At 43.3% G+C, this 14,039-nt stretch overlaps 1 protein-coding gene across 1 annotated transcript; it reads right to left on the bottom strand.

Annotated features, from left to right (window-relative positions):
• Positions 1 to 26: 26 nt before the first annotated feature.
• LOC135574423 (mucin-2-like) lies at positions 27 to 2,936 on the bottom strand. Its single transcript, XM_065026024.1, has one exon. The coding sequence runs from the start codon at positions 2,715 to 2,717 to the stop codon at positions 27 to 29; it is 2,691 nt and encodes an 896-aa protein (XP_064882096.1). The 5' UTR covers positions 2,718 to 2,936.
• Positions 2,937 to 14,039: the final 11,103 nt, after the last annotated feature.

Raw genomic sequence — 14,039 nt, 5'->3', positions numbered from 1 at the left:
TTCATTTGTAGTGGAAGGCTCACTGGTTATCGTAGAAGGTTGTGAGGGACTTGTTTCTGGGAGGTACTGGTTGAAGTTTCTGTTACACTTGAGGACATAGCTGTAGTTGTTTCCATTGTGTCTCCGGTTGATTCTGGTGTCATGGTCACTCCCAATGTTGAAAACGTAGCTTCCACAGTTGCACTTGTTAAACCAGCTGAGGTCGCTGTCGATTCTTCAGCAGATGTGTTTGCTTCAGAAGTTGTTGTTGATGCCTCACTTGATGTTGAGGTTCCAGCAGTGCTAGTTAGAGACTCACTTGTAACGTCAGAGGGCGCTGATGTGTGACCAGAAGTGATTGTGGGAGATGGGCTTGTCACAGTCTCTGGGCTAGCTGATGGTTCCTGTGTAACAATGGTAGTTGTTTCAGCTGGAATTGTTGACATTTCTAACGTTGTTGTGTGATCTTCAAGGGTCGTTCCCGCTGCAGTTGTGGAGTCAGTTGGCTCTGCAGTTGTACTTTCAGATCCTTGGGTAGATGAGAGTCCAATAGTAGTGGAAGATATTTGCACGTCCGTGACTGCTGAAGTTAGTTCATTTGTAGTGGAAGGCTCAATGGTAATCGTAGAAGGTTGTGAGGGCCTTGTTTCTGTCGAGGTACTGGTTGAAGTTTCTGTTACACTTGAGGACATAGCTGTAGTTGTTTCCATTGTGTCTCCGGTTGATTCTGGTGTCATGGTCACTCCCAATGTTGAAAACGTAGCTTCCACAGTTGCACTTGTTAAACCAGCTGAGGTCGCTGTCGATTCTTCAGCAGATGTGTTTGCTTCAGAAGTTGTTGTTGATGCCTCACTTGATGTTGAGGTTCCAGCAGTGCTAGTTAGAGACTCACTTGTAACGTCAGAGGGCGCTGATGTGTGACCAGAAGTGATTGTGGGAGATGAGCTTGTCACAGTCTCTGGGCTAGCTGATGGTTCCTGTGTAACAATGGTAGTTGTTTCAGCTGGAATTGTTGACATTTCTAACGTTGTTGTGTGATCTTCAAGGGTCGTTCCCGCTGCAGTTGTGGAGTCAGTTGGCTCTGCAGTTGTACTTTCAGTTCCCTGGGTAGATGAGACTCCAACGGTAGTGGATGATATTTGCCCGTCCGTGACTGCTGAAGTTAGTTCATTTGTAGTGGAAGGCTCACTGGTTATCGTAGAAGGTTGTGAGGGACTTGTTTCCGGAGAGGTACTGGTTGAAGTTTCTGTTACACTTGAGGACATAGCTGTAGTTGTTTCCATTGTGTCTTTGGTTGATTCTGGTGTCATGGTCACTCCCGATGTTGAAAACGTAGCTTCCACAGATGCACTTGTTAAACCAGCTGAGGTCGCTGTCGATTCTTCAGCAGATGTGTTTTCTTCAGAAGTTGTTGTTGATGCCTCACTTGATGTTGAGGTTCCAGCAGTGCTAGTTAGAGACTCACTTGTAACGTCAGAGGGCGCTGATGTGTGACCAGAAGTGATTGTGGGAGATGGGCTTGTCACAGTCTCTGGGCTAGCTGATGGTTCCTGTGTAACAATGGTAGTTGTTTCAGCTGGAATTGTTGACATTTCTAACGTTGTTGTGTGATCTTCAAGGGTCGTTCCCGCTGCAGTTGTGGAGTCAGTTGGCTCTGCAGTTGTACTTTCAGATCCCTGGGTAGATGAGAGTCCAATAGTAGTGGAAGATATTTGCCCGTCCGTGACTGCTGAAGTTAGTTCATTTGTAGTGGAAGGCTCAATGGTAATCGTAGAAGGTTGTGAGGGCCTTGTTTCTGTCGAGGTACTGGTTGAAGTTTCTGTTACACTTGAGGACATAGCTGTAGTTGTTTCCATTGTGTCTCCGGTTGATTCTGGTGTCATGGTCACTCCCAATGTTGAAAACGTAGCTTCCACAGTTGCACTTGTTAAACCAGCTGAGGTCGCTGTCGATTCTTCAGCAGATGTGTTTGCTTCAGAAGTTGTTGTTGATGCCTCACTTGATGTTGAGGTTCCAGCAGTGCTAGTTAGAGACTCACTTGTAACGTCAGAGGGCGCTGATGTGTGACCAGAAGTGATTGTGGGAGATGGGCTTGTCACAGTCTCTGGGCTAGCTGATGGTTCCTGTGTAACAATGGTAGTTGTTTCAGCTGGAATTGTTGACATTTCTAACGTTGTTGTGTGATCTTCAAGGGTCGTTCCCGCTGCAGTTGTGGAGTCAGTTGGCTCTGCAGTTGTACTTTCAGTTCCCTGGGTAGATGAGACTCCAACGGTAGTGGAAGATATTTGCCCGTCCGTGACTGCTGAAGTTAGTTCATTTGTAGTGGAAGGCTCACTGGTTATCGTAGAAGGTTGTGAGGGACTTGTTTCCGGGGAGGTACTGGTTGAAGTTTCTGTTACACTTGAGGACATAGCTGTAGTTGTTTCCATTGTGTCTTTGGTTGATTCTGGTGTCATGGTCACTCCCGATGTTGAAAACGTAGCTTCCACAGATGCACTTGTTAAACCAGCTGAGGTCGCTGTCGATTCTTCAGCAGATGTGTTTGCTTCAGAAGTTGTTGTTGATGCCTCACTTGATGTTGAGGTTCCAGCAGTGCTAGTTAGAGACTCACTTGTAACGTCAGAGGGCGCTGATGTGTGACCAGAAGTGATTGTGGGAGATGGGCTTGTCACAGTCTCTGGGCTAGCTGATGGTTCCTGTGTAACAATGGTAGTTGTTTCAGCTGGAATTGTTGACATTTCTAACGTTGTTGTGTGATCTTCAAGGGTCGTTCCCGCTGCAGTTGTGGAGTCAGTTGGCTCTGCAGTTGTACTTTCAGTTCCCTGGGTAGATGAGACTCCAACGGTAGTGGAAGATATTTGCCCGTCCGTGACTGCTGAAGTTAGTTCATTTGTAGTGGAAGGCTCACTGGTTATCGTAGAAGGTTGTGAGGGACTTGTTTCTGTCGAGGTACTGGTTGAAGTTTCTGTTACACTTGAGGACATAGCTGTAGTTGTTTCCATTGTGTCTTTGGTTGATTCTGGTGTCATGGTCACTCCCATGTTGAAAACGTAGCTTCCACAGATGCACTTGTTAAACCAGCTGAGGTCGCTGTCGATTCTTCAGCAGATGTGTTTGCTTCAGAAGTTGTTGTTGATGCCTCACTTGATGTTGAGGTTCCAGCAGTGCTAGTTAGAGACTCACTTGTAACGTCAGAGGGCGCTGATGTGTGACCAGAAGTGATTGTGGGAGATGGGCTTGTCACAGTCTCTGGGCTAGCTGATGGTTCCTGTGTAACAATGGTAGTTGTTTCAGCTGGAATTGTTGACATTTCTAACGTTGTTGTGTGATCTTCAAGGGTCGTTCCCGCTGCAGTTGTGGAGTCAGTTGGCTCTGCAGTTGTACTTTCAGATCCTTGGGTAGATGAGAGTCCAATAGTAGTGGAAGATATTTGCACGTCCGTGACTGCTGAAGTTAGTTCATTTGTAGTGGAAGGCTCAATGGTAATCGTAGAAGGTTGTGAGGGACTTGTTTCCGGCGAGGTACTGGTTGAAGTTTCTGTTACACTTGAGGACATAGCTGTAGTTGTTTCCATTGTGTCTCCGGTTGATTCTGGTGTCATGGTCACTCCCAATGTTGAAAACGTAGCTTCCACAGTTGCACTTGTTAAACCAGCTGAGGTCGCTGTCGATTCTTCAGCAGATGTGTTTGCTTCAGAAGTTGTTGTTGATGCCTCACTTGATGTTGAGGTACCAGCAGTGCTAGTTAGAGACTCACCTGTAACGTCAGAGGGCACTGTTGTGTGACCAGAAGTGATTGTGGGAGATGGGCTTGTCACAGTCTCTGGGCTAGCTGATGGTTCTTGTGTAACAATGGTCGTTGTTTCACCTGGACTTGTTGTTATTTCTAAAGTTGTTGTGTGATCTTCAAGGGTCGTTCCTGCTGTAGTTGTGGAGTCAGTTGGCTCTGCAGTTGTACTTTCAGATCCCTGGGAAGATGAGAGTCCAATTGTAGTGGAAGATATTTGCCCGTCCGTGACTGCTGAAGTTAGTTCATTTGTAGTGGAAGGCTCACTGGTTATCGTAGAAGGTTGTGAGGGACTTGTTTCCGGGGAGGTACTGGTTGAAGTTTCTGTTACACTTGAGGACATAGCTGTAGTTGTTTCCATTGTGTCTTTGGTTGATTCTGGTGTCATGGTCACTCCCGATGTTGAAAACGTAGCTTCCACAGATGCACTTGTTAAACCAGCTGAGGTCGCTGTCGATTCTTCAGCAGATGTGTTTGCTTCAGAAGTTGTTGTTGATGCCTCACTTGATGTTGAGGTACCAGCAGTGCTAGTTAGAGACTCACTTGTAACGTCAGAGGGCGCTGATGTGTGACCAGAAGTGATTGTGGGAGATGGGCTTGTCACTGTCTCTGGGCTAGCTGATGGTTCCTGTGTAACAATGGTAGTTGTTTCAGCTGGAATTGTTGACATTTCTAACGTTGTTGTGTGATCTTCAAGGGTCGTTCCCGCTGCAGTTGTGGAGTCAGTTGGCTCTGCAGTTGTACTTTCAGATCCCTGGGTAGATGAGAGTCCAATAGTAGTGGAAGATATTTGCCCGTCCGTGACTGCTGAAGTTAGTTCATTTGTAGTGGAAGGCTCAATGGTAATCGTAGAAGGTTGTGAGGGCCTTGTTTCTGTCGAGGTACTGGTTGAAGTTTCTGTTACACTTGAGGACATAGCTGTAGTTGTTTCCATTGTGTCTCCGGTTGATTCTGGTGTCATGGTCACTCCCAATGTTGAAAACGTAGCTTCCACAGTTGCACTTGTTAAACCAGCTGAGGTCGCTGTCGATTCTTCAGCAGATGTGTTTGCTTCAGAAGTTGTTGTTGATGCCTCACTTGATGTTGAGGTACCAGCAGTGCTAGTTAGAGACTCACTTGTAACGTCAGAGGGCACTGTTGTGTGACCAGAAGTGATTGTGGGAGATGGGCTTGTCACAGTCTCTGGGCTAGCTGATGGTTCCTGTGTAACAATGGTAGTTGTTTCAGCTGGAATTGTTGACATTTCTAACGTTGTTGCGTGATCTTCAAGGGTCGTTCCCGCTGCAGTTGTGGAGTCAGTTGGCTCTGCAGTTGTACTTTCAGATCCCTGGGTAGATGAGAGTCCAATAGTAGTGGAAGATATTTGCCCGTCCGTGACTGCTGAAGTTAGTTCATTTGTAGTGGAAGGCTCAATGGTAATCGTAGAAGGTTGTGAGGGACTTGTTTCTGTCGAGGTACTGGTTGAAGTTTCTGTTACACTTGAGGACATAGCTGTAGTTGTTTCCATTGTGTCTTTGGTTGATTCGGGTGTCATGGTCACTCCCAATGTTGAAAACGTAGCTTCCACAGATGCACTTGTTAAACCAGCTGAGGTCGCTGTCGATTCTTCAGCAGATGTGTTTGCTTCAGAAGTTGTTGTTGATGCCTCACTTGATGTTGAGGTACCAGCAGTGCTAGTTAGAGACTCACTTGTAACGTCAGAGGGCACTGTTGTGTGACCAGAAGTGATTGTGGGAGATGGGCTTGTCACAGTCTCTGGGCTAGCTGATGGTTCCTGTGTAACAATGGTAGTTGTTTCAGCTGGAATTGTTGACATTTCTAACGTTGTTGTGTGATCTTCAAGGGTCGTTCCCGCTGCAGTTGTGGAGTCAGTTGGCTCTGCAGTTGTACTTTCAGATCCCTGGGTAGATGAGAGTCCAATAGTAGTGGAAGATATTTGCCCGTCCGTGACTGCTGAAGTTAGTTCATTTGTAGTGGAAGGCTCAATGGTAATCGTAGAAGGTTGTGAGGGACTTGTTTCTGTCGAGGTACTGGTTGAAGTTTCTGTTACACTTGAGGACATAGCTGTAGTTGTTTCCATTGTGTCTTTGGTTGATTCTGGTGTCATGGTCTCTCCCAATGTTGAAAACGTAGCTTCCACAGCTGCACTTGTTAAACCAGCTGAGGTCGCTGTCGATTCTTCAGCAGATGTGTTTTCTTCAGAAGTTGTTGTTGATTCCTCACTTGATGTTGAGGTACCAGCAGTGCTAGTTAGAGACTCACTTGTAACGTCAGAGGGCACTGTTGTGTGACCAGAAGTGATTGTGGGAGATGGGCTTGTCACAGTCTCTGGGCTAGCTGATGGTTCTTGTGTAACAATGGTAGTTGTTTCAGCTGGAATTGTTGACATTTCTAACGTTGTTGTGTGATCTTCAAGGGTCGTTCCCGCTGCAGTTGTGGAGTCAGTTGGCTCTGCAGTTGTACTTTCAGTTCCCTGGGTAGATGAGAGTCCAACGGTAGTGGAAGATATTTGCCCGTCCGTGACTGCTGAAGTTAGTTCATTTGTAGTGGAAGGCTCACTGGTAATCGTAGAAGGTTGTGAGGGACTTGTTTCCAGCGAGGTACTGGTTGAAGTTTCTGTTACACTTGAGGACATAGCTGTAGTTGTTTCCATTGTGTCTTTGGTTGATTCTGGTGTCATGGTCACTCCCGATGTTGAAAACGTAGCTTCCACAGATGGACTTGTTAAACCAGCTGAGATCGCTGTCGATTCTTCAGCAGATGTGTTTGCTTCAGAAGTTGTTGTTGATGCCTCACTTGATGTTGAGGTACCAGCAGTGCTAGTTAGAGACTCACTTGTAACGTCAGAGGGCACTGTTGTGTGACCAGAAGTTATTGTGGGAGATGGGCTTGTCACAGTCTCTGGGCTAGCTGATGGTTCTTGTGTAACAATGGTAGTTGTTTCAGCTGGAATTGTTGACATTTCTAACGTTGTTGTGTGATCTTCAAGGGTCGTTCCCGCTGCAGTTGTGGAGTCAGTTGGCTCTGCAGTTGTACTTTCAGTTCCCTGGGTAGATGAGAGTCCAACGGTAGTGGAAGATATTTGCCCGTCCGTGACTGCTGAAGTTAGTTCATTTGTAGTGGAAGGCTCAATGGTAATCGTAGAAGGTTGTGAGGGCCTTGTTTCTGTCGAGGTACTGGTTGAAGTTTCTGTTACACTTGAGGACATAGCTGTAGTTGTTTCCATTGTGTCTCCGGTTGATTCTGGTGTCATGGTCACTCCCAATGTTGAAAACGTAGCTTCCACAGTTGCACTTGTTAAACCAGCTGAGGTCGCTGTCGATTCTTCAGCAGATGTGTTTGCTTCAGAAGTTGTTGTTGATGCCTCACTTGATGTTGAGGTACCAGCAGTGCTAGTTAGAGACTCACTTGTAACGTCAGAGGGCACTGTTGTGTGACCAGAAGTGATTGTGGGAGATGGGCTTGTCACAGTCTCTGGGCTAGCTGATGGTTCCTGTGTAACAATGGTAGTTGTTTCAGCTGGAATTGTTGACATTTCTAACGTTGTTGCGTGATCTTCAAGGGTCGTTCCCGCTGCAGTTGTGGAGTCAGTTGGCTCTGCAGTTGTACTTTCAGTTCCCTGGGTAGATGAGAGTCCAACGGTAGTGGAAGATATTTGCCCGTCCGTGACTGCTGAAGTTAGTTCATTTGTAGTGGAAGGCTCACTGGTAATCGTAGAAGGTTGTGAGGGACTTGTTTCCAGTGAGGTACTGGTTGAAGTTTCTGTTACACTTGAGGACATAGCTGTAGTTGTTTCCATTGTGTCTTTGGTTGATTCTGGTGTCATGGTCACTCCCGATGTTGAAAACGTAGCTTCCACAGCTGCACTTGTTAAACCAGCTGAAGTCGCTGTCGATTCTTCAGCAGATGTGTTTGCTTCAGAAGTTGTTGTTGATGCCTCACTTGATGTTGAGGTACCAGCAGTGCTAGTTAGAGACTCACTTGTAACGTCAGAGGGCACTGATGTGTCACCAGAAGTGATTGTGGGAGATGGGCTTGTCACAGTCTCTGGGCTAGCTGATGGTTCCTGTGGAACAATGGTAGTTGTTTCAGCTGGAATTGTTGACATTTCTAACGTTGTTGTGTGATCTTCAAGGGTCGTTCCCACTGCAGTTGTGGAGTCAGTTGGCTCTGCAGTTGTACTTTCAGTTCCCTGGGTAGATGAGAGTCCAACGGTAGTGGACGATATTTTCCCTTCCTTGACTGCTGAAGATTGTTCATTATTAGTGGCAGACTCATTTGTAACCGTAGAAGGTTGTGAGGGTTTTATTTCCTGCAAGGCACTTGTTGCTGTCACCATATTCCTCACAGATGCATTTATATTTGTTTTGAGTCTGTCTGGGTTTTTCACCCCCATTTTAAATGTTGTAATCCCATCTGTTGGTGGATGAATTTTCTCTTTAGATGTTATAGTGAAATCAGTTGATGAGGCTGTATTTGCTGTTTTGGGTGGTAGAGAATGAATCATTAGTACAGTTTTCTAACAGTTATTTCAACAAAAACAAATATATTATTAGGACTGCTTTCCCACATCGTCTATATTTTCCTTGCTCGTTAAATACAATCCTTTATTGAATGAAATATTTCAATATAATATTTTTGTAACTTCACATCCCAATATAATGTCGCCGGAAGAGATGGCTGCCGCTTTGTTGTTCGTTTTACGGTCCCCTAACCATTTGTGCTATTGTGTTTTTTTTGCGTTATTTGTAACTTTTGTACATAATGTTTCTGCCACCGTCTCTTATGACTGAAAATAGCTTCTATACATCAGGACAGCGATTACTCACCTCGTACTGGAAGAAGATTTTTTTCTTTAATGAGTCGGACACGAAGGATTTACTCCAGACACCCGACAAGACCTCATCCCCGTCATTCGCAGGAGAATGAGACAGAGATATCGGGGACGTAGCTCTGGGTGCCTTGTAAGGATCCGACGGCTAGTGGGTAATCTGCCTCTATATTCTACCAATGTGACATTACAAATTGTAATATCTTGTGTTTCACTGAGTCGTAGCTGAACGACGACATGAATAACACACGGCTGGAAGGTTATACGATTTTTCGGCAGGGTAGAACGGACGCCTCTGGCAAGATAAGGGGTGACGGTCTATGTACAGTATATTAGTAAAGAACAGCGGTTGCACAAAATAATAAGGAAGTCTCAAGGTTTTGCTCGCCTGAGGTAAAAGATCTCATGATAAGCTGTAGACCACACTATTTACAGAGAGAGTTTTCATCTATATTCTTTGTAGCTGTCTATTTACCACCACAAACCAATGATGACACTAAGACCGCACTCAATCACCTGTATACGGCCATAAGATGGCACAGACTGAAATATGTTCCGGGATTCTTCCAATGGCATTGAGGAGTACACAACATCAGTCACTGGCTTCATAAATATGTCACGCCCTGGTCAAAGTATTTTGTGTTTCTTCGGTCAGGCCAGGGTGTGACATGGGTTTATTGTGGTGTGTTTTGTCTTGGGGTTTTGTGGGGTGTTGGGTGTGTGGCTTAGTGGGGTTATCTAGCAAAGTCTATGGCTGTCTGGAGTGGTTCTCAATCAGAGGCAGGTGTGTATCGTTGTCTCTGATTGGGAACCATATTTAGGCAGCCATATTCTTTGAGTGTTTCGTGGGTGATTGTCCTTAGTGTCTTTGTTCCTGTCGCTGTGTTAGTTGACAAGTATAGGCTGTTTCGGTTTTCGTTACGTTTATTGTTTTGTAGTGTTTGTGTTATTTCGTGTTTACGTTTGTTTGATTAACCATGGATCGCAATCTACACGCTGCGTTTTGGTCCGACTCTCCTTCACCACATGAAAACCGTTACAAAATAACTGCATCGATGACGTCGTCTCCACAGTGGCTGTACATATAGTTGAAGTCGGAAGTTTACATACACTTAGGTTGGAGTCATTAAAACTAGTTTTTCAACCACTCCACGAATTTCTTGTTAACAAACTATAGTTTTGGCAAGTCGGTTAGGGCATCTACTTTGTTTTGACACAGGTCATTTTTCCAACAATTGTTCAGACAGACTGTTGTATTCTGTGCATGTGACTAATAACATTTGATTTGATAATATAATTACATACATTTTCCATCTCAGATCATGTCAAAAGATTCATGAGCACTGAGCAGTTAGCTGAACTCATTTGACATTTTTCCATTGCTTCATTTTATTGCAGGTTTATATGGGCTATGAAAGCTGCTGAAACGAAACTCTAGAAGTATAGAGTTCCCTATAAATGCCACTCCCTTCCTCTTACTAGCGAAATCCTACCGAATTACTTTTATTGTCCTTATAAAAATTGCTTATTAACATTTCCTCATAGCATTAGATGACTTGTAGCAGAACTGTCTTAAGATTTTCTACAACGCATCACCGGTGGCAAACTACCTGCCCTCCAGGACACCTACACCACCCGATGTCACAGGAAGGCCAAAAAGATCATCAAGGACAACAACCACCCGAGCCACTGCCTGTTCACCCCGCTATCGTCCATAAGGCGAGGTCAGTACAGGTGCATCAACGCTGGGACCGAAAAACAGTTTTTATCTCAAGGCCAACAGACTGTTAAAAAGCAATCACTAACATTGAGTGGCTGCTGCCAACATGCTGACTCAATCTCTAGCCACTTTAATAATTAAAATTGGATGTAATAAATGTATCACTAGTCACTTTAAACTATGCCACTTTATATAATGTTCACATACCCTACACTACTCATCTCATATGTATAGACTGTACTCTATACCATCTACTGCATCTTGCCTATGCCGTTCGGCCATCACTCATCCATATACAGTGGGGCAAAAAAGTATTTAGTCAGCCACCAATTGTGCAAGTTCTCCCACTTAAAAAGATGAGAGAGTCCTGTTATTTTCATCATAGGTACACTTCAACTATGACAGACAAATCACATTGTAAGATTTTTTATGAATTTATTTGCAAATCATGGTGGAAAATAAGTATTTGGTCAATAACAAAAGTTATCTCAATACTTTGTTATATACCCTTTGTTGGCAATGACAAATGTCAAACGTTTTCTGTAAGTCTTCACAAGGTTTTCACACACTGTTGCGGGTATTTTGGCCCATTTCTCCATGCAGATCTCCTCTAGAGCAGTGATGTTTTGGGGCTGTTGCTGGGCAACACAGACTTTCAACTCCCTCCAAAGATTTTCTATGAGGTTGAGATCTGGAGACTGGCTAGGCCACTCCAGGACCTTGAAATGCTTCTTACGAAGCCATTCCTCCGTTGCCCGTGCGGTGTGTATGGGATCATTGTCATGCTGAAAGACCCAGCCACGTTTCATCTTCAATGCCCTTGCTGATGGAAGGTTTTCACTCAAAATCTCACGATACATGGCCCCATTCATTCTTTCCTTTACACGGATCAGTCGTCCTGGTCCCTTTGCAGAAAAACAGCCCCAGAGCATGATGTTTCCAACCCCATGCTTCACAGTAGGTATGGTGTTCTTTGGATGCAACTCAGCATTCTTTGTCCTCCAAACACAACGAGTTGAGTTTTTACCAAAAAGTTATATTTTGGTTTCATCTGACCATATGACATTCTCCCAATCTTTTCTGGATCATCCAAATGCTCTCTAGCAAACTTCAGACGGGCCTGGACATGTACTGGCTTAAGCAGGGGGACACGTCTGGCACTGCAGGATTTGAGTCCCTGGCGGCGTAGTGTGTTACTGATGGTAGGCTTTGTTACTTTGGTCCCAGCTCTCTGCAGGTCATTCACTAGGTCCCCCCGTGTGGTTCTGGGAATTTTGCTCACCGTTCTTGTGATCATTTTGACCCCACGGGGTGAGATCTTGGTGGCTGACTAAATACTTTTTTGCCCCACTGTATATTTTTATGTACATATTCTTATTCATTCCTTTACACTAGTGTGTATAAGGTAGTTGTTGTGGAATTGTTAGAATACTTGTTAGATATTACTGCATGGTCGGAACTAGAAGCACAAGCATTTCGCTACACTCATATTAACATCTGCTAACCATGTGTATGTGACAAATAAAATTTGATTCGATGTCCACTGTCCCTCTTCAGAAACAGAGGTTCTTGCCCTATAGGTTGTTCTGACGTGGACAAGGCTTACTTTAATAACTACTATATGTTTGCCTATAGTTTGACTATAAATTGGAATTTCTCTAATTTGACTATTCACATTCCAAGATTTTCACAAATACTCAGGTCACGTAAACATTCCCATAATTTGCCAGTTCACTCACTGATACTCTTCACATTTGCGACAAATACCGTGCATATATTTGAGTGTGTTTTTCGGAAGTTCAAAACGTTTGGTTTTGAGCATCATTGCAGTGTTGCAATATGTTGTAACTTATATTTTACCTTACAAATGCACTTAAAATGCACGTATTTACACATCTTGTAGTGTCCATGAGTTACATTAAATAAAATACTGTATTAGTACTGTATTATTATTATTTCAATGTAAAAACATTCTGAAAACTAAATGCCATGTAAAACACACTCCAGGGCCTGTATTCACAGAGTGTCTCAGAGTATGGGTGCTGATTTAGGATCAGGTCCCCCATGTCTTGTTCATTATGATCTGAAAGGCACCTGATCCTAGATCAGCACTAAACCAAACCTAAATTCCAGGTGAGATATTTCAAAGATTATTCAAGATTTACTTTTCAGTTTTAAGAGTCAAATGTGCTATCCATACCAGCAAATTAGCTTTTATATGTTCATATCATTCATCTATTATCATTACATAAAATGTATAATAAAATGATTCTATAACAATTCCCTACTCATTTCACAGCTTTAATATTTCTCAAATGATCACCAAGTATAAAGGATAACCCCTTACCATTCCATATACTCCCTGCCTACCATTTGTCAAAATGCACAAAGTTGGAAAACATTAAAAATGTGTTTTCACAAGATATTGATTACAAGCATTAACTGATAAATACATTACTACATACATTACAATGCATCAATACAAATGTAATTGTATCATAAATACCTATTAAAATAATCAGAAGTACAGTATATATCTTATCCTGTACATATATATAATAAGTATGGAGTCTTGCAGCGATCAATAAGAGAGAACTTAGTTGTATATCCATTGCGTGTGCATTGCTGATTACTAATACTAACTTAATTTACCAACTGTTAACTGCAGTTTAAAATCACATCTGCCATTGAAAAAATATAATACTAAACATTTGAATGGGGTCTTACCAATAAGAGCCATCAATATTAGAAAACTCTGTAGTATATCCATAGCATGGTCACCCAGGAAACCCTTGATTGCTAAGGAGCAAACACTGTTTAAATGATGTTCAACAAGAGCTGAGACACATATGATACTTTAAATTCAATGATAAAGTGACTACAGGGAGGTTATCCGGGTCAAACAGGCTGTTACGTGTTTCAATGTTCAGCCACTTAACTATCAGCTCTCTATGAGCTCTAGAATATTTATTATAGCCGTTGTGTAAGTTCACGAGGGCACTGGAATGTAGGCAAAGGCATCAAAGTCAGAGATAAGAGATCTGTAGCTGTGATGGAGCTCCCACTGTAAAAAGATGACAAAGGATTGTAAATATCAACGCAAATAATATTTGTTTAACATTCCAGGGGCTGCAATAAATATATATATTTTTTTTATCCTACTGACAATGAATGAATTAATATATTCTTGCAACAGAAGGATCAAGCCAATACAAACTGTGGAATCCATCTGTAGTGTACAAGTACACAAGATAGAGATTTGTTATTTTGCTAATTCAAAGATATAGCATTTCACCATCATTATCCCATAAAAACACTATCTTCAGTATCCACTTGTTGTAGATATCATATCGATGGATAGGTTTGAACATTGAATGATTATTTCAGACTCGTACCCCACAGAGTTGATAGAATTCCAACTCCTGTTGCATAAGTAAGTGATTATGATGGAGGGATTGTTGATGGCTATATGACATTTGTTTTGCTGGTAACTAGATGCATCATGATACTGTCACGACTCCGACTGAAGGTGGCTCTCCTACCCGTTCGGGTGGTGCTCGGTGGTTGTCGTCACTGGCCTACTAGCTGCCACTGATTCTTTCCTCCCCCTCCTTGTCTGTTTATTGGTCACACCTGTTGTGTTTTGGTGATTAGTTGGGCTTTATTAGCCAGCCGGCCCTCCTGTTCTTTGTGCGGGATTGTTTTGTGTAACTTGTGTGCACG

The sequence above is a fragment of the Oncorhynchus nerka genome, linkage group LG12, assembly GCF_034236695.1.
Source record: "Oncorhynchus nerka isolate Pitt River linkage group LG12, Oner_Uvic_2.0, whole genome shotgun sequence".
Lineage (NCBI taxonomy): Eukaryota > Metazoa > Chordata > Actinopteri > Salmoniformes > Salmonidae > Oncorhynchus > Oncorhynchus nerka.
This window is presented reverse-complemented; position numbering and strand designations above follow the sequence as displayed.

Coding starts and splice junctions, on each gene's coding strand:
- LOC135574423 (XM_065026024.1), bottom strand. CDS start 2,717: ATGTCAACAATTCCAGCTGAAACAACTACCATTGTTACACAGGAACCA.